The sequence below is a fragment of the Salvelinus namaycush genome, chromosome 18, assembly GCF_016432855.1.
Source record: "Salvelinus namaycush isolate Seneca chromosome 18, SaNama_1.0, whole genome shotgun sequence".
Lineage (NCBI taxonomy): Eukaryota > Metazoa > Chordata > Actinopteri > Salmoniformes > Salmonidae > Salvelinus > Salvelinus namaycush.
The window spans coordinates 1,738,586-1,759,552 of NC_052324.1; the positions used below are offsets into that span (position 1 = coordinate 1,738,586).

General features: G+C 46.8%; 1 protein-coding gene across 7 annotated transcripts in view; it reads left to right on the top strand.

Moving 5' to 3' along the window:
* The first annotated feature begins 859 nt into the window (after positions 1-859).
* The window catches only part of LOC120062656 (transcription factor COE2-like), a 32,433-nt gene continuing 12,325 nt past the window's right edge, over positions 860-20,967 (top strand). For 5 of the 7 annotated variants that reach the window (XM_039012697.1, XM_039012702.1, XM_039012699.1 and 2 more), the window contains exons 1-6: positions 860-993; positions 3,743-3,899; positions 5,700-5,763; positions 6,876-6,931; positions 7,048-7,121; positions 8,816-8,884. In XM_039012697.1, the coding sequence (XP_038868625.1) occupies positions 860-993; positions 3,743-3,899; positions 5,700-5,763; positions 6,876-6,931; positions 7,048-7,121; positions 8,816-8,884 (554 nt within the window). The remainder of the gene's footprint in view (positions 994-3,742; positions 3,900-5,699; positions 5,764-6,875; positions 6,932-7,047; positions 7,122-8,815; positions 8,885-20,967) is intronic. The other 2 variants (XM_039012698.1, XM_039012700.1) reach the window with 2 other exon arrangements.

Below are 20,967 nucleotides of genomic sequence, written 5' to 3' on the forward strand. Positions count from 1 at the left end.
ATAAAGCTCCATTGTATGAATTAATAATTTGACCAAATTGATAAAAGTAATGCATAAACAAAACTATATTTAGTTACATTTCATATTCTTATTTGTATAATCAATTAGCCGAAACAGCTGAATTGTTGTTTATATTATCCCACATTCACCTGCAATCCGAAGCAGTCTTTGGTAGGACTTCACTAGAGAAAAGTTTGATGAAACATGAGAGCTATACGCTAGCTGGATGCTAAAATTGGTATAAGTCCAACTAACGGAGGCATTTTACACCAATGAGAGCATCAATTTCAACAATCGGTCCCCCATATGGCAGTGTAGCCCCTCCTCCAGACCCTATCCCGGCAGAGGAAGTCATTCATGCTCCAGGACAGTAGAACGTTATTGCCAGCCCTTTGGCCTATAGATTCAAAGCGCAAAAGGTCTCTGTCTACTCTGTTTGAGAAATATTCTGCCACCTGATTTTAGGACTGTCGTGTGGAAGTGTGTGCATGCATATCTGTGGTGTGCATATCTACGGTGTGCATGAGCTTGTCGAGGAGTGCTTGCGTGTCCACCAAACAGGTGATCCTTGTTTATGTTCGAACCGACGTTGGACGTTACCTATCCCCTGTTCTTGGACAATGATTGCAGTCCAACAGAAGATACATCATCTATTGCCTGTTTTCCTTCATGAGCACGTTTGAAGACAAGCAGTATTGTTTACTTTGGGCAGCTAAGCCTCAGTCATCTTCCAAGTGTTCGATAGCACAGTATCCTGGAACTGACCTTCCAGTTCTAGTTTCCCAAAGTCATATTGCTCTCTCGTTTACTCTGAATTTCTCCAAAGAAATAAAAGAACAGCCATTGGTTTGTGTTTTAAATGTACGGGATCCAGGAGCATCTCATAAGAGACGTCAGCGGATTAAAAGAAAGAACTCTGGGAGAGGAGATGGATCCGGTCCGGTCCTGGGTGCGTAATGTCGGTGTTGTCGATGCTAACGTAGCGGCGCAAAGGTACAGTATACCTTCATGTTCTCACGTCCTTTGTGGTATTTTGACGAAATTAACGAGTCAATCTGTTTTATTGGCAACACAACATAAAACACTATTACGGACCTATAAGAAGTGAATTAGACCTCTTTAAGCATGCACGAGGAGTCGATGTAGGCTATTATGTAGGTAGTTTGTCTCACTTCAATATCCAAAAGCATATTATGCTAGGGAAATAATTAATAAAAGTAAATGACAAATAACCTATGTGCACGGATCACCATAACATAGCCCATAAGTGACCGGTGGTGCCAAGCGGTCAAATAGAACGTATTTTTGTTGATTATGCTCATGCCTCTTGTTTGATACTCATTGACCTCAAACTTCTCCAGACTTGGGATGAAACGAAAAAGCAACAGGTCGTCTTTGGGAGTTAATGGCCGGTGGTAAAGAATGACAAATGTAGAAAAATAGATCTCGAGCATCCCTGGCTTTGTATGAGAGTGCGGCTTGTCCGGGGTACGCGCTGTCAATAGCTATGGGTGTCACGAGCATGAAAGGGATAGGGATAAAGGGATAAAACAAAACAATAAAACAAAAACGCATTCTGTCACGAAAGCGAGCGCCCGGAATAATGTTATTTTAGTGAGGATCACACCTCTTGGCTATTGATTTGTATGAAGCGCATGAAACGCTTTTAACAGTTGGAGTCTGTAAATGTATCCATGTTGAATTATTCACAAATTATTTTATATCTCCATCCAGTTCTCTTATCACCATAGTTTAGGCCTATATCCAATAGGCTAATTACGATGTAAGTTGATAATAATAACCCAATAATAATAACAATACAATTATATTGGTGTGTCTACTGAAATATTAATCAGTAGACAAATTCATATTTATATTGTCATCCCTTTCCCCAAAAGAAAGAGCTTGGAGAAAAATCTAAATGTATTTTGATCAATTAGGCTACCATTATATTATGCATTGAATATTTTTGCTCAGTGCTTTTCATACTGGTTTAAAAGTAACTTTGTGAATTCTTAATGTTAAAATACTCCAGTACATATACAGGCTGTTATAATAGCCTTGGTATAAATTAGCCTTAAAATACTCCAGTACATTTACAGGCTGTTATGATAGCCTTGGTATAAATTAGCCTATGTTTATATTATTCAAAGGAGAACATGCAAAAAAGTAAGCATGCATACAAGGTAGCCTAACATTAATGTCAAAGGTGTATTTCCCAAAATAAACAGATGTTTGGTGCTAGGACAAACTTGTAACACATCTTTGTTATTTGGTGTGTTCGATGAAGGTTATGACTGACTTTGCGAATGTGCGTTAACAGTCTTTTCGTATTTTAGATTTATTTTTTGAAAACGAAACACGTCTCGAGTCATTTGTTGATTGAAGGCCTTTATCACATCATGAGTCTCTACTTTCATAATAGGCTACTCACCAGATATGGTAACTTTACCTACAATTTATCTGATAGTTATTTGGTAAGTGCATTTCTAAATCAAACCTATGTTGTACAGCTATAACTACGTAACACAGTTCAGACGTGTTCTATCGGTGTTTATTTGGTGGGAGCCCATTTGAAATCGGTGAAATGGACGGTGGTACAGGCCCGCGCTTGAGTATTGAGTTGGCCTATAGGCTAGGATCCACCTATCAACCCAACCTATTATTCTCATCCTGTAGGAAAATGATCATTTCCGTATTCTGCTAGATCTACATTATGCATGCGAAAAAAATATAGGCAGCGCACAATTATCCAATCAAAGCAAATGTTAATTTATGTCAGACTTTGAAACTTTTAGTCCTTGAACTTTTCAAAGGTCAAGAGGATGAAGGTCAGCATGAATTCCAAAATAACTTTCACAGTATAAAAAAAACGTTTTATCTGAAAGAAAGAAAACCTTTAAGGTTTGGAACTTTATATTGTGCAGCGTCGAAAAAAACACCCTTGGTGTCACCTAGTGTAAGAGGCGAAGCATCAATAAACAACCAGTGTTAATTAAGCTGCAGGCATCCACGTTTGGGGCAAGTCAAACTTTGACCCACACATTAATGATAAAAACACACTGAGAGGAGTGTTAGGATATTTTTTGCCTTCCTTTCATTCCACCATCGATAATCCGTGATTTCCTAGATAGGTCATAAATAGAAAGTTACAGTCATTGAACCCAATGTTTTATAACGTTTTGAAAGGCGTTGAATTGTTGCTAACAAATAATCTAAATTTAAGCTCGTGAAAATGAAGCATCAACCAAGAATACAGTTAGACTACAGTAATAGGCTATTTATTTATTTTAATATGAATTAAGCATATTAATCATGTAGGCTCAAATTCCTTTGATGTTTTTTCCACAGTGTTTGTTCAGTGAGTATTTTTCAAAACGAATTTCCTCCATATTGCCATTCCTGACCAATTCATGTTGCAATAGTTGTTGAATCTAGAAATGAAAAAACATAAAGATCAGGAAGCATAGGAAAGATGTTCCAATAGTATTTATAATCACTACAGACTTCTTTTTCTTTCATCATTGACTTTTCTCTGCAAATAAATGTATTGTTCATTAGACCTGTATTAGCTCAAAGTCTAAACTCAATAACCCTATAATTATTATGTTGTAGCCTATACAGTTGACCTTAATAAACAGTGATTGCAGTTGTAAGAGTTTTTGTTATGTGTGCCTGAGGATTGTGATGTAATGTGAAGTGATTTCCCTCTCCTAATTTCCCTCTCCTCTCATCTCTACAGTGGTGTAGCTCTCTCCAGGGCCCACTTTGAGAAGCAGCCCCCCTCTAACCTGCGCAAGTCCAACTTCTTCCATTTTGTCCTGGCACTCTATGACAGACATGGACAGCCTGTAGAGGTGGAGAGGACTTCCTTTGTGGACTTTGTGGAGCACGACAAGGTGTGTGTGTTTGTTTGTTTCAGTTTGTTGAGTGTATGAGTATATTTGAGAATAATATGTATTTCTCTTTCTTATGCATGTCTGCTTTGGCTATTGTTTACCAGAAATAATTTTTAAAAAGTTGGTAGCTATTACAGCAGTACTATCTAGCAAAGCTTTAAGCTGATCACATTTACGCAACCCGTAGCAGGACATTTCTGTGCAGCCAGTAGTCTACATCCAGGCGTTTAACTTGACCTTCCACATCCCCTATAAAGCTGAGCATAATGAACAGCTGACAGCTCCATGTAACACAAGCCTCACTCCCAATAAGCTGAGCTGATGATGAGCGATTGAAAAAGAATACCTAATGACTAATTAGCAGCCTTCCTCATTAGTGGTACATCACTACTTTTAAAAATGCAAATTACGCTTGCCTCTGTTAAGTTATACCATGTACATATAATCAAAGTCTCTTTTCCTCCCACCCCCATGTACTAAATACTGCTGAGGGGAAGAAGTAAATTCCTCAGGTCAGACATGGGGCCAAAAGAAGGAGAGGAAGAGGTGCAGAGTGGCGGTCAGATCAAGAGAGAGAGAGAGGGGGAGAGAGAAAGAGAGAGAAAGAAAGAGAGAGAGTTTAGAGAGAACCAGAGAGACAGGGCAGGGGAGGGGTACACTGCCCATGGTGGGAGCCTTGTGCCCAGTGTTGATGGATGTTTTTGCCTTGTGGTTAAACTTGAGCTGGGAGTGTGAGGCTTGTGGTCCAAACTGGTAACAGCTCTTCCCTCAGAGAGAGAAGAGGGCACTGTCCTGTCAACAGAAGTTAAAACACTGTTTAGTTTTGCTGAGAGTGTGAGAGGGAGGGAGACATGGAGGGAGGGCAACAGGGAGAGAGGGAGGGAGACAGGGCTCCACTCTGGGCGTCAGTGCTAATGCCAGGGCTGAGGGCTGTCAGTGTTTCCCCTAGCGCCACACACACAGCCAGGGCGAGGCAGAGTGATGACGGCTGCAGAGGAGTTCATTTTCTGCATGGTTAACCTGGCATCTGGTTTTGTTTTGTTGTTATTCAGAGGTGGAAGGGTGATAAGGGGAAATAAATGTTCCTCTGTGTTCCAGTCTCTACTGTATCTCCACTGTCGATTTCTCTCTTTCTCACCTTTGCTCATCTCTTTTAATCTGTCCATTTATTTCCTTCTTCTCTTATCTCTCTTACTTTCTCCCCATCTCTGTATTCCTCTTTCTGCTCAGAGATGCCGGCTCCCTGGGTTATTGGACCAAAGAGCATTCCTTTGAGACCAGTTAGGGAGAGACTAGGAAAGGGAGAGAAAGAGAGGGATAAAATGAAAGAGAGTGGTGTAGAACCAGGGGGTAGAAGGGATGGAGGAAGGGAAGTTTCTCCTTCAAGGTCGACTGCACTGAAAGAGTTTCCACTCATTGAAGCACACACGCACAAAGGCACACAGACACAGACACTCAAAGACATGCAGACCTATACATATGCACACATAAGCTTGTGTGGACATTAGCTGTTGCATACATGATCCTTTGTACACTGTTGTATGTGATCATAAGGATCCCACGGCTTTAGGATTTCACATCAGACATGCTGCAGTTCAACTTCTAAAAAGAGGAGCTAACTCAAGGTTAAGGACCTTGTTCTGGAGCCCAGTGTAGGGTCCCATCTACAGGGTAGGAAACCCTCTGATCCCACACCAGTCCCAGGGATGAAGTGAGCTTAACTGTGCTTAACTGTAACCCCACCGCGCTATAACTGCATGACTGCATTGTGTGTTTGTCTGTTTGTCGTCTCATTCCAAGGAGCAGACGGGAGAAAAAACCAACAACGGCACGCACTACAAGCTGCAGCTCCTCTACAGCAATGGTGAGTACACCAGACCTCCAAACCACCCTGGCATCACATGATGAGCAGCATGCCCCATTCATGTCAGAGTGAGAACTTGGGCATTCAGGAGTTGATATGGTCTGTGTGGTTTCATGTCTCTTGATTCTTTGTCCCAGAGACATTTTAGTGTCTGACCACTTTAGAGTGGGAGGAGAAACAGGTTGTCCTGAGCCAGACCACTGACCAAACACCATCCTGCATCTCAATGGTATGGCCATGGAATGGACATGATATGGACATTTGTTCCAAATATAAGAGGAAAATCCCACTTTCCCCCAACCCCCACTCCCAGTACTCTTCTCCCTACCTCTTCCTCTGCCTCTCATCCCACCTCACCCCTCTTCTAAATATCTATCCAATCATCCAATCACTGAGTTATTTAAGCCCCAGATTTAGTTGTGTGTGAAGCTGCTCCAGGCCCCATAAACAGGGAAACGAGGTACACGGTGCCCCCCATGGTGTTAAAACATCAGATAAGGGATGTGCACAGAGATTTGGGTTCCCATGAGCCTCCACTGCCCCTACTCTGCCATCCCTGTGGCACCCGTGGGAGAAGAGATGAAAGACATGTAGCAGAAAGACCCCGACCATACACACTCATATACATGCACACACACACCCTCCCTTTCCCCTCCACTTCCCTCTAGTGATATCAAAGGCCCCCCGATTGAGACTTTGATGAGGGGAACCCGTTTTAAAAGCAATACTCTGCATAGTAGGCTCCATAAAAAAACCTTGGATAACATGCTGCTCTTCAGAGGCAATTCATTACATCAATGCCGTTTCTCTGTCCTGTGTGATTCTCAGCAGCCTACAAGGAAGTAAAACCAGTGTGTTTGAAGCGCCCAGAGACTCAGGTGTTCAGGTGTTTTCTAAAAGCATGCTGGGAGGTTCTCTGTGTCAGATCCCAGAGCTCCTAAAGCCCTCAATTGATCCTGATCTGAACTGTATGGATGACCCAGGAAATGGCCATTATGGGAATCAAATCAATGTCCAGTCTAAAACACTCATATCCCATGCCTTCAGGATTAGGTTGTCTTTGTGAGGTTAGTTTAGTTTCCTCTAATGATTGTGTTTATGTCTGTGTGCAGGGGTTCGTACGGAACAGGATCTTTATGCACGACTTATTGACTCCGTCACTAAACAGGTAAGGAACCCTGTGTGCCCTGACTGGATTTAGCCTGCTGTGGAGCTCATGCTTACAGCTTGATTGATTGCACATGAAATCAAATGCCCCCATCACCCATGCTCCCTCTCTCTCAGCCCATATCATATGAGGGACAGAACAAGAATCCTGAAATGTGCCGGGTTTTGCTCACTCACGAGGTTATGTGCAGGTGAGTCAAATACGCATGCGCACACACACACACACACACACACACACACACACACACACACACACACACACACACACACACACACACACACACACACACACACACACACACACACACACACACACACACACACACACACACACACACACACACACACACACACCACACACACACACACACACACACACACACACACACACACACACACACACACACACACACACACACACACACACACACACACACACACACACACACACACATCCTTAAAAATGTATTTGGGTTTTGTTTTGATGTGTCTGACATGTGGTATGCCATTTGGAAATAAGACTGGGGTTGAAATGAAAGTATAGCCAGTCCGTCATCAGGCTTGTTACAGTGTGAGCCCCCTGCTGCTCTCCAGGTCCCACGCCAGCTGTTTCTCTCTGGAGCCTCCCTCACAGATAGCCAGGGGGAGGTATGGGGCCACTCTACCTTCAACCTCCACTGAAACATGTTAAGGGAATAATCAGCCCCCTAACCCCCCACCCCCATCACCACCTCAGACCCTTATGTTATGCATGGACAATGATCTACATAGGAGCGATGTTGAAACATAAGAATTAAAGTAGTTTCTTACATTTCTGAATGCTTTAGTTTCTAACAATGTGCATGGAAACTAATGCATGTGTAAAAAGAACAAGTCAGTGTGTCAGGAATGGGTCAGGGTGGAAGAAGAGAGCTGCCTTTATGGTGCTTTTGGAAGACGGGGCTTCTTCACCATGCATGCAGTGTTTTTGGAGGTATGGAGTAGTGGAGGCTGTTGAGGGGAGGATGGCTCATAATAATGGCTGGAATGGAGTAAATGGAATGACATGTGTTTGATGTATTTGATACCATTCCAGTTATTCCACTCCAGCCATTACCATGAGCATGTCTTCCCCAATTAAGGTTCCACCAACCTACTGTGGTAAGGAGGTAGGAAGAGTAGGACACAGTGAGAGAGAGAGCGTTAGTGTTGGTGTAGTGGGGCAGTGGCCCAGGGTTTGAGGGCAGGAGGGGAAATGAGAGGGGGGTTGGGCAGGGGGAGAGGGGCTAAGACTGAGTGGGCTTTGCCATTGTGTAGCCAGCAGATGCCCGAATGTAACTCACAGCTGGCTAATAACAGAGCCGGGGAGGCAGAGGGCAAGCGTCACAGCTGGGGAGTGAGGCCGTCTGACAGGGGGGCGGAGGGAGGGTGGAACGGGGCAGGGCAGGGCCAAGCTGGGACACGAGAGGGGTGAGGTGAGGTATAGGGGTGGCAGATGGTTAGGGGTGGGGGCACTTTTGTTATGCAGCGGAGGGGACTTGGAGGGGGGGGGGGCAGGCTCTACAGACAGGACTGCTGACGAATTGTAGGATGCTGTGTGTGTGTGTGTTGATGTGTTTGTCTCTGTGATGGGGTGGGGGTTGTCTTTGATTTTGAAATCAATGTGACAGATTGCCAGGCTGGCTTTTCACTTTTGAATGGTCTCTCCCTGTTTGAATGGTACCTTTTCTCCCCCTTTCTTTTATTTTCACCTCCTATCCTTTGACCCTTTTTGTTTCCCTGGATCTGTGCAGTCTGCAGTGCAGTCTGGGACGGTGGTCGGGCCAGAGGAAAGATCAGTCCTGTCATGCTGGTTTGTTTCACTCACTGTGTTGTTGTGTTTTCTGTTTGTTATTTTGGAACACAGTCGCTGTTGTGAGAAGAAAAGCTGTGGAAACCGCAACGAGACTCCGTCTGACCCGGTCATCATTGACAGGTAACGGCACCTGTCACTCACTCACACTAACCAGACAACGTCAAACAGCCCAACTGAGCCTATGTTCTACTGTCTCCCCCTCAACTGTCCCTCTCATGCCTCTAAGATGTCCATTGTCCAGACATGCTCAGATGCAGAAATACTCACACAAACATTCATTTTGAGAGAGCGAGAGAGACAGAGAGAGAGAGAGAGAGGAGAAGGAGAGAGATTTTTGAGTGAGGGCAGAGACCCATGTGGTTCCTGTGATGAGACCTCACAAATCAGCCATTTCTTTTATGGCCCGTAAAAACAGAGGAGAGGGAGGGTTAGTGGGGGCAACGGGAGAGGAGGGGGGGGGGGGGGGGGGGGGGGGGGGGGCAGGGGTAGGGTGTAGATGTGTAGGGGTGGTGGCAAGGTGCATACATGTCTGCATATTAAATGTGTGGGTGAGTAGGTACAGTCCGTGTGTGTGTGTATATATATTTAAGAGCTTGCCCTCTAGGTCTGTTGCTGTGCCAGATCCCTTTAACAGAGCGTACCTACCCTATGAGTGTTTATGGCACTGAGGCATGCGTCTGTGATAATTAGTGTCTCTGCAATATACCTGTCAGTGCTAATGTAAGCATCTGTGTTTGTTAGTGACTGTGCTCACATACTGTATATGACTGTCTGTCTGTCTATTCGGTCTGTCTGTCTGTCTGTCTGTCTGTCTGTCTGTCTGTCTGTCTGTCTGTCTGTCTGTCTGTCTGTCTGTCTGTCTGTCTGTCTGTCTGTCTGTCTGTCTGTCTGTCTGTCTGTCTGTCTGTCTGTCTGTCTGTCTGTCTGTCTGTCTGTCTGTCTGTCTGTCTGTCTGTCTATTCGCTTGTCTCTTTGGCTCTGGTTGGTCAGCACATAGAACACTGTGGCGTTCCCTTACACTTAGTCCACACTGTCCTACTAAAAATACCTCCTCTGTACACAGTCCTAACTCCTGCCAAATATATGAATACAAAAATATTCCTATCAGAATCATGAAGAGTTAGGGTCTATCGTGCAATGTGAGGGTTATGTATTGTCTGTAGACTCCCTACCTGACAGTCAGTTGTCAGGCTTTAGGGAGACGGAGCATTACCTTAATGGACATGTGTGAGGGTTTCCAGGTCCCAGGGATTTTGGAAGTCACATCGTGTCTGCCTGATATCAGCTGCTGTGATACATGCTCATAAGCAGACCTTTTGTACAATGGTTTTTCTGTGACGTCATCTCTTCAACCTTCATCGCCCCTTCCTTCCCCTCACTCTTCCTCCCTCCCTCTCTCCCTCTCTCCATTCCTCCCAAAATACATCCCAAAATGTCAAGGATTTTTCTCTCCTACTTTCCCTCCCTCTTCTGTCTTTGTCTCTCCCATTCACCCCCCCCCCCCCTCTCTCCTCCTCTGTTCGAGCTGGCCGGCAGTTGACAGTGTGTCTCAGAGGATCTCTGCTGAAGATAGTTTTCATATAACGGAAAATTGGTCTGTTGTCTTTTGGATTTTCCCAGAATCCCTAGTAGCAGCTGTTTTGCTCATTTGGCGCATTACTTTCCCAACGACCCCCCTCCTCTTCTTCCATCTTCCATGGCAAAACCACTCCAAAGATTGTTTATAAGTAGTGCAGGGGGCTTGTGAATTGGAGGATCTATGTCAGTGTGTGGGCCTGTGCAGGCTGATGGTGGTACTGTGAGGATGGATTTAAATGGGATCGTTGACCTACTGTACCCTCTAATCACACTGGGCCCATCCAGGTCTGAAAGGGGGTTATTCCCTCTTGACAGGCCCATGGATCCCTCTCCTTGGGGATCAGCCTATTAGCAGTTATGTCATTTGGGATAAGCTGGTGGAATTTGTTGCAGCGTTCCACTGTGTCCTTGCAGAGATCTCAACTTTATTTATTGTGGATTTTTGTGTGTGTGCATGTGTGCATGTGATAAATAGCAAGAGAGAGTGAGAGAATTTGTCTGTGTCTGAATAAGCCCATATGTATATTGTTTGTGTATGTGTACATGGATGTGCACAGATGTTTATTTATGTATGTATGTATATTGATGTGTGTGCAATTGTGTATGTGTCTGTGACCCTTTGCCTGACCCTTTCCCCGAGTCACTGCTTGGGGCCTAAATGATTCATGTGTGTATGTGGAGGGGGGAGGTGGGTGAGGGTGGCTGTTTCTGAGGCTGCAGTAATCAGCCTCCTGGTCCCAGCCCCAACACCTGTTCTCCAATTAATATGCAGCGCGCTGGGGCCCACCCGCTCCTACTGCCGCTCCTACTGCATCTCCATCTCTCTCTCTCTCTCTCTCTCTCTCTCTCTCTCTCTCTCTCTCTCTCTCTCTCTCTCTCTCTCTCTCTCTCTCTCTCTCTTTCTCTCTCTCTCTCTCTCTCTCACTGTTTCTGTCTCTCTATTCAGTCTCTTTCTCTCTCACTCTCATACTCTTTCTCTCTATGGTCCCCCTCTCTCTTGGTTTCTCAGGCTCATACCAGTGTTTCTACACTACTCGTTCATTCTTTATCTCTCTTTCTTTCACTTCCTCTCTGCCCTTGTCTTTCTCTCTTCCTCTCCCTTGTGTTCTCTCATCCATCTCTTCTCCTCTTAGCCCATCTTATTTTGTGATAATTAGGCAGTGTCATTAAGACACCTACCCAAGCACAAGGGAGTTTGTAATTCCCCAAACGGCCCAAACCCCCTCTTTTTCTAATCTCCTTTCCATATTGTTTCGGTCCCCCCCCCCCCCCCCCCAAATCCCCTCCTCTCTCTCCTGCTGCTCCACTCTGTCCTTCTCCCTAATCCTGATTTGAGTGAAAGGGGAGAGAGTAGATCACAGCTGATCCATAGGGAGGGGTGGTGGGGCCAGGGGGCTTGTAGGGGGTTAGTCAGAAGGGGGAGATTACTCTTAAAGACGCCCTTGTGTCGGGCTCTTATTCAGAGTAAAACACTGATCATGTCATATTGCTTGCAGCGTCTACTAGTCGTGGTATTGTTCAATCTGTCACTCACTCACTGACATTCTTACTTTTGCAAATTGAAGGGAACCTCTGTTTCAAAGATGTCAATGGTCTTTGACTGATTGATTGACTGATTGATTGATTCCTCTGTCTTGCCGATTTCAAATCTTAATGGATTACATCCACACATGTGCCCTGTTGTTGACTGAATCTCAAGTGACTGAAGGATCTGTTTCAAAGATAACTCATTGTATTTTCTTTTACAGTATGGCTACATCACTCCATACTTCGATATTCTGTTTTTACAAGCCTTGCTTTTGCATTGTCTGGCTTTGATATTTTCAGAGCTTGTCTAACTTGAGAATACTAGAACATACAGTATCCCTGTCTGTGTCCTTCCCTCCATTTAGTTAAGGAGTTCTCCCTCTACCCTCTGTTCAGAGACAGACAGGTCAGTTAACAGTGGCATTACTGTCAGATGACCCCTGACTTTTAGAAAGTGCTAGCCTCTGTATTTCTAGAGGAGCATGCTTTACAACAGAGACAGGCAGAGAGTCAGTATTGGTGCTAGAGTTTGTAGGAATGGGAAGTGTGGGTTGGTTAGTGGGAGCAGTCAGGGTTGGAGTGTACAAGTGTGGTTTTATATTTGGCTAGGAGGTTGGAATCAATAGATGGTCATAAGGAAATCATGGAGGATCCATCGTAAGGCAGGAGAGAAGAGTGGAGGAGAGGGGAGGCAGGTGAGGAGAGGAGAGGAGAGGGGAGGCAGGGTAGAAGAGTGGAGGCAGGGGAGAAGAGGAGAGGAGGAGAGGAGAGGCAGGGGAGAAGAGTGGAGGAGAGGGAAGGCAGGGGAGAAGAGTGGAGGAGAGGGGAGGCAGGGGAGAAGAGTGGGGGAGGCAGGGGAGAAGAGTGGAGGAGAGGGGAGGCAGGGGAGGAGAGTGGAGGAGAGGGGAGGCAGGGGAGGAGAGGGGATCAATGGCAAGCACCATCTCACTAATTTATAGTGTTTTCAGGAGGGGTCTTTTTAACAAGATGGTACTCTGAGGAAACAGGAATAATCAATGGGAATTTTCACATTTGGTCAATATTACTTTTCCCTTCCCCCTTTCAAAATGAAAAGCCATTTCACAAGGACTGAATGCAAGGTAGAGATACAGTAGAGTTTTCCTTTCTGTCAACTAGAACATACAAAATATTTCAAGTAAGTTATTTTCTCATCACAAATCAGGTTTCAATCTAACCTTTTTATGCGAGTAAAGTACATGTCGGATTCAACTTTCATTACAGGTCTGATGGAAACAGAACTTTTGTTTGTAAACGTACCAAATATCGACAAAACGAAATACGATAGACAGTGGGAACTTTTTGTGTCTGTACAATTAATTGTGCGAGAATTGTCAGTGGAAAAGCTTTTATGCGCCAATATTGATATAAGAACCATCAAATCGAAGTAAACATGGAGTCACGGGATGACATGTTGTGTGGTCCTCCCACTACGACTCGTTGGGAAAGCATGCCGTTTATTAGGCTACATATTAAATAAATAATGATGAACTTCACAGGGAGGTGAAAGGTCACTGTGATGAGTTTGATGCTCCTTTCCAATAAATATCGAGGGTCTTATTCTGGAGACATGATCATCGATGCTTGGCTGTCATTTAACAAATAAAATCATAATCATCTCATATTGTAGGCTATACCCGCACTATATCAGCGAGCTGTTGGCTATAGCGCACGTGCCAATACCAGAGTGGGCACACACTATATAACGCATCAGTAGAGTTGAAAATGTGATGGAAATTCATTTAACTGCAAAAAGGGATTTTAATGTGCATTACGTCATCATGCACAGACTTTTATCTGCAACAAGTCCATTTGATGGAAACACACCTCTAGTGGCAAAATGAGCATATTGTTTTTATGCAGATTTTTTTATATTCTGAATAAAATCTGTTGCCAATTGGATGGAAGCCTAGCTAATTAGACAAGAGAAATCCTTTCCTATGTGTTAATAATTCTAACTGTTAAGTACTTATTATAGGAGGCAGTGATGGTTATGGTAAAGCCCACTTTTAGAGATGTGATTAGCCTTTTACTGCAGTGGGGTAAATCTACTTTCAAACAAAAGTATACTCGTCACACACATGGTTATGGGCTTAAAAAAGGAAGACACCTGTACGATGTCAGATATAGAGTTGAAATGTATTCAATTTTGAGTTTGCATCCCAATATTACACTTTATATACATCACAGAAGAATGAAATATAACAAAACAGTTTGACATAGAAACACCGGATTTTCTTCCGTAAAATTTAAAAAAATAGGAATAACATTCCATCCATGAAGCCAAAGAGGGTGCTTTTGGTCATTGACTGCAGGAAAGAGCTACAGCTTCCTTTGCGAAGACTTGACTTCAGGTAGTCGACCCTAATAGGAATCCATTGCTCTTCATCTTGTTTAACAGACCGTACTGATCTTGTACTCCTGATTCTAGCTATGTGCTCGTTTGGCTGTTTTTAACTTGCCTTCACATAGCAGTGAATGAAAGTTTGCACACATTTGCTCTGAATCAATATCCACAACATTAACTTCCCGAAAAGCATTTGTGTCAATTTCTAATGTCTTCAGTTGGATGAGGATTATTTCAGTAAATGTTTTGCACATGTTATCTGTTGGAATCGATCCCTGTAGACATAGCTAGTTTCCACTGTGAGAACGTACAGTATGTGTCTGTGGAACAGCACAGTGTAGTCTAACATCCGTCTGTCTCTGTCCTCTGGTGCAATAAAACTAGAGGCATCTTCATGGATCTTTACGGATTTAGTCTGTCTGGACAGTTTGACAATAAAGCATTCAGATATAATTTTTCATCAATTTGTATGTGAATGCCCTTCTTTAACCACCACGTCTCTAAGGGATTGTTTAACCATCTGTCTGAATCTTATTTTCTGTCTGTCTCTGCCTGTGACTGCCTGTACGTCTCTCTCTCTCACTCCCTTCTTTCCTCCTCTCTCTCCTTTTTTCTCACTTACTTTACCCTGTAAGTAGGATTTGTTTGGGTGATAGTTATGAACACATGGTTTTATCTCCTGCCTCTGTGTGTTGTCTCTGTGTGTTGTCTCTGTGTGTTGTCTCTGTGTGTTGTCTCTGGTTGTTGTCTCTGTGTGTTGTCTCTGTGTGCTGCCTCTGTGTGTTGTCTCTGTGTGCTGCCTCTGTGTGTTGTCTCTGTGTGTTGTCTCTGTGTGCTGCCTCTGTGTGTTGTCTCTGTGTGCTGTCTCTGTGTGCTGCCTCTGTGTGTTGTCTCTGTGTGCAGCCTCTGTGCCGTTCTGAGTTACTGTATGTCTGTGTTGGCACGTCCCTGCTCCGTGTGCGAGCTATCCTCGTTAGCCTCTCACTGTAATTTTAATAGCGGGGAACATCACCCATCCCTCTCAGCAGAGCCCCCGGGAACATGGAGGGAGCAGGGCTTTTGGAAAGGAACATTAAACAATTGGCCCAAAAAATGGAAATGGAAACCATTATTTGGATAGTGTCAGGGGGTCGGATTACTACCCTCTCCCAGATGCATACTCAGTAGCAGCCGAACAGCACTGTTACTTCATCAGATGTGCTATTGTAGATGTAAATAGTGTCCGTTTTAAAGATTGTTTCTCATAATCACAGAATCTGTATCTCCTTTACACGTGGATGTCATGGTCACCAGCAGCAGTGCATGTCAGGGTGGAGATCCTAGTTAACAGGCACCACCACCACCAACCACCACCACCACTACAAACCATCACCACTACCACCACTACCAACCACCACTACCAACCACCACCACCAAGACCACCACCACCACCACCACCACCACCACCACCACCACCACCACCACCACCACCACCACCACCACCACACCCACTACAAACCACCACCACGACCACCACCACTACCAACCACCACCACCACCACCACCACCACCACTACAAACCACTACCAACCACCACTACCAACCACCACTACAAACCACCACTACAAACCACCACCACCACCACCACTACCAACCACCACTACAAACCACCACCACCACTACCACCACCACCACTACCAACCACTACCACCACCACCACCACTACCTACCACCACCACCACCACCACCACCACCACCACCACCACCACCACTACCAACCACCACCACCACCACCACCACCACCACCACCACCACCACCACCACTACCAACCACCACCACTACAAACCACCATCAACCACTACCAACCACCACCACCACTACCAACCACCACTACCACCACCACCACCACCACCACCATCACCACCACCTCCGTTACCACCGCCACCACCACCACTACCAACCACCACCTCCGTTACCACCGCTACCACCACCATCACCACCACCACCACCACCACCACTACCAACCACCAACACCACTACCAACCAACAACCACCAACCACCACCACTACCAACCACCACCACCACCACCACCACCACCACCACCACCACCACCACCACCACCACCACCACCACCACTACCAACCACCACCAACCACCACCACCACCACTACCAACCACCAACCACCACCAACACCACCAACCAACCACCACCACTACCAACCACCACCACCACCCACCACCACCACCACCACCACCAACCACCACCACCACCACCACCACTACCAACCACCACCAACCACCACCACCACCACTACCAACCACCACCACCACCACAACGACCACCACTACCACCACCACTACCAACCACCACCAACCACCACCACCACCACCACCACCACCACCACCACCACTACAAACCACCACCACCACCACTACAAACCACCACCACCACCACCACCACCACCACCACCACCACCACCACCACCACCACCACCACTACCAACCACCACTACCAACCACCACCACCACCAGTACCACCACCAGTACCACCACCACCACCACCACCGCCACCGCAACCACTTCCACCACCACCACCACCACCCACAGAGGATCCCAGCATCTGAATTACACAGATCAATGACATGACACGCCGTCATCTCCACTACGTCTGGCCCTAAGCGTACCCGTTCTGGTAGCCAAAACATATACATCTCCCACAGGCACTCCCTGAGCCAACTGTAGCTACAGGCACAATCTACCTAGATGCTGATTTTGTACATTGTCATAATCACTGCCACACATTTGTATTGTCTTTAAAGCCACACGCAGGCACGCACGCACGCGCACGCGCACGCGCACACACACACACACACACACACACACACACACACACACACACACACACACACACACACACACACACACACACACACACACACACACACACACACACACACACACACACACTCCAGTCCCTTCACTTCCCTGTCACAGGCGTCTCCCTGGTGGCTGGTAGTGTCCCTCCAGACCCACTGTCAGGGATCCCCTTCAGGCAGGGGACAGGCAGTGAGTGGAGTCAGAGACAGGGCCCAGCGGCTCCACTGCACACAACAGCACAGGCTGGACCAGTTGGAGCAGCTGGCACAGGAGTGGGGGACACCTCCTCCCAGGAGGCACACACACACTCAATGAGAGGAGGAGAATGACAGACAGACATAGGGAGAGGGTGCCACTGTCTGGAATATCAAATACTCACTGACAGGTACTGCTTATAAGAAACACAGAGAGAGAGAAATATATTCAGAGTCACATGGTAGAAAAATAGTCAGAAGATATTTTGTGATGTTTGGGGAGGTTGTCTCATGTGAACCAGGAAGACCCACGACTCAAATACAGACAGGAAGTGAACCATGAGTGGCAGATTAGATGACCGGAATGTGTTGTAACCTCTGGATGCGTTGGGCTGCACGGGGCTGCGTTGGGCTGCGTTGGGCTGCACGGGGCTGCGTTGGGCTGCACGGGGCTGCGTTGGGCTGCGTTGGCCTGCACGGGGCTGCGTTGGGCTGCGTTGGCCTGCACGGGGCTGCGTTGGGCTGCACGGGGCTGCGTTGGCCTGCACGGGGCTGCGTTGGGCTGCGTTGGCCTGCACGGGGTTGCGTTGGGCTGCACGGGGCTGCGTTGGGCTGCACGGGACTGCGTTGGGCTGCACGGGGCTGCGTTGGGCTGCACGGGGCTACGTTGGGCTGCACGGGGCTGCGTTGGCCTGCACGGGGCTGCGTTGGGCTGCACGGGGCTGCGTTGGCCTGCACGGGGCTGCGTTGGGCTGCACGGGGCTGCGTTGGGCTGCGTTGGCCTGCACGGGGTTGCGTTGGGCTGCGTTGGCCTGCACGGGGTTGCGTTGGCCTGCACGGGGCTGCGTTGGGCTGCACGGGGCTGCGTTGGGCTGCGTTGGCCTGCACGGGGTTGCGTTGGCCTGCACGGGGCTGCGTTGGGCTGCACGGGGCTGCGTTGGGCTGCGTTGGCCTGCACGGGGTTGCGTTGGGCTGCACGGGGCTGCGTTGGGCTGCGTTGGCCTGCACGGGGTTGCGTTGGGCTGCACGGGGCTGCGTTGGCCTGCACAGGGTTGCGTTGGGCTGCACGGGGCTGCGTTGGGCTGCACGGGGCTGCGTTGGCCTGCACGGGGTTGCGTTGGGCTGCACGGGGCTGCGTTGGCCTGCACGGGGTTGCGTTGGGCTGCACGGGGCTGCGTTGGCCTGCACGGGGCTGCGTTGGGCTGCGTTGGCCTGCACGGGGCTGCGTTGGGCTGCGTTGGCCTGCACGGGGCTGCGTTGGGCTGCGTTGGCCTGCACGGGGTTGCGTTGGGCTGCACGGGGCTGCGTTGGGCTGCGTTGGGCTGCACGGGGTTAGCGCTCAAAATGGTGTCTGGGGCCGGGCATTGTGTTATAGGGAGAGAGGGAGCAAGAGGAAAGACACTTCCCATTTGTCTGGCCACTAACAGGTTTCACCTTTGGTAGAGCGGTGTGGAGATTAAGTGGGGGGCACTTGATTTATTTTAGAGAGTATTTGAGATAGTGAGTGTGGGTTTGTGTGTACATGGATGTGTGTGTGTGTGTGCCTGCAGCCTCCCAGCAGGCGTGAATGTGTGTGAGCGTACGTGTGTGTCAGAGGCCAGAGTCAGAGGCCAGTTAGCACTGGTGTTTAGGAACAGGGGCTGTTTTCTTTGGCTGCATGCTGGTGGGTAGGGGTGGAGCAGAGTGGGTGTGGGGGATGGATAGGGGGTCAGTCAGCTCCCCCCCTATAAAGGTCTTACATTTCAATTTAATTTCAATTTAAGGGGATTTATTGGCATGGGAAACAGATGTTTACATTGCCAAAGCAAGTGAAAAAGATAATAAACAAAAGTGAAATAAACAAGAAAAAATGTACAGTAAACTTTACTCTCACAAAAGTTTGAAAAGAATAAAGACATTTCAAATGTCATATTATGTCTATATACAGTGTTATAATGATGTGCAAATAGTTAAAGTACAAAAGGGAAAATAAATAAACATAAATATATGTCTTAAATTTCACTAATGATTTAACAATGCCCCCGGTGCTGGCCTGGACCCAGTTTGTCTGTTTGTTTGTTTGTCTGTTAGGAATCTGGACAGAATTTATTTCCCAGGAAGTACTTGGATTTCCCTGATTTTCCCCCATCCTCTACAGTGTACTCCCCCTCACCCCTCAAACTGCCTCACAGCAAAACATTCACATACACCCCTACTCACCCCTCAAACTGCCTTACAGCAAAACATTCACATACACCCCTACTCACCCCTCAAACTGCCTCACAGCAAAACATTCACATACACCCCTACTCACCCCTCAAACTGCCTCACAGCAAAACATTCACATACACCCCTACTCACCCCTCAAACTGCCTTACAGCAAAACATTCACATACACCCCTACTCACCCCTCAAACTGCCTTACAGCAAAACATTCACATACACCCCTACTCACCCCTCAAACTGCCTTACAGCAAAACATTCACATACACCCCTACTTACCCCTCAAACTGCCTCACAGCAAAACATTCACATACACCCCTACTCACCCCTCAAACTGCCTTACAGCAAAACATTCACATACACCCCTACTTACCCCTCAAACTGCCTCACAGCAAAACATTCACATACACCCCTACTCACCCCTCAAACTGCCTCACAGCAAAACATTCACATACACCCCTACTCACCCCTCAAACTGCCTTACAGCAAAACATTCACATTCACATACACCCATACTCACCCCTCAAACTGCCTTACAGCAAAACATTCACATACACCGCTACTCACCCCTCAAACTGCCTTACAGCAAAACATTCCCATACACCCCTACTCACCCCTCAAACTGCCTTACAGCAAAACATTCACATACACCCCTACTTACCCCTCAAACTGCCTCACAGCAAAACATTCACATACACCCCTACTTACCCCTCAAACTGCCTCACAGCAAAACATTCACATACACCCCTACTCACCCCTCAAACTGCCTCACAGCAAAACATTCACATACACCCCTACTCACCCCTCAAACTGCCTTACAGCAAAACATTCACATACACCCCTACTCACCCCTCAAACTGCCTTACAGCAAAACATTCACATACACCCCTACTCACCCCTCAAACTGCCTCACAGCAAAACATTCACATACACCCCTTCTCACCCCTCAAACTGCCTTACAGCAAAACATTCACATACACCCCTACTTACCCCTCAAACATGCAAACACAAAATATGTATTTCGAAGTATTAGATGTGCATGCCTGCTGCAGTGTGGTCATAGTGTAGGTAGAACATCTTGCTATTAAGAATGGTGCATTTGAGGCAGCTTGCATATTTCTGTAAAGTCTAATTGCCCTTTGAGCAACACATGTCTGCAAATGCATTCCTCTGATATTAGTTTAGTGGAAAACAAACAAAACATTTCAGATGTTTTATGGTGTGTGTATGTCCTGATGAATCCGTCAGGGCTAAGGGCAGGGGGTGATGTGCTGACAGCCTCCCAGCGTGCATGCCGAGCGCCCAACAGTCCCCCTTTCCTCTTTCTTGTTCCGTCACTCTTCTCCTTCCCTCCCGCTCCTCTCCTCAGCTCCACACATTTGCTGTGGATTAGCTACGGACAGTAAATTACAGCACCCTGGACCTCTGAGTGATTCCATACCCATCTCTTCACACGTTCCACCTCTCCTTCCCTCCCTC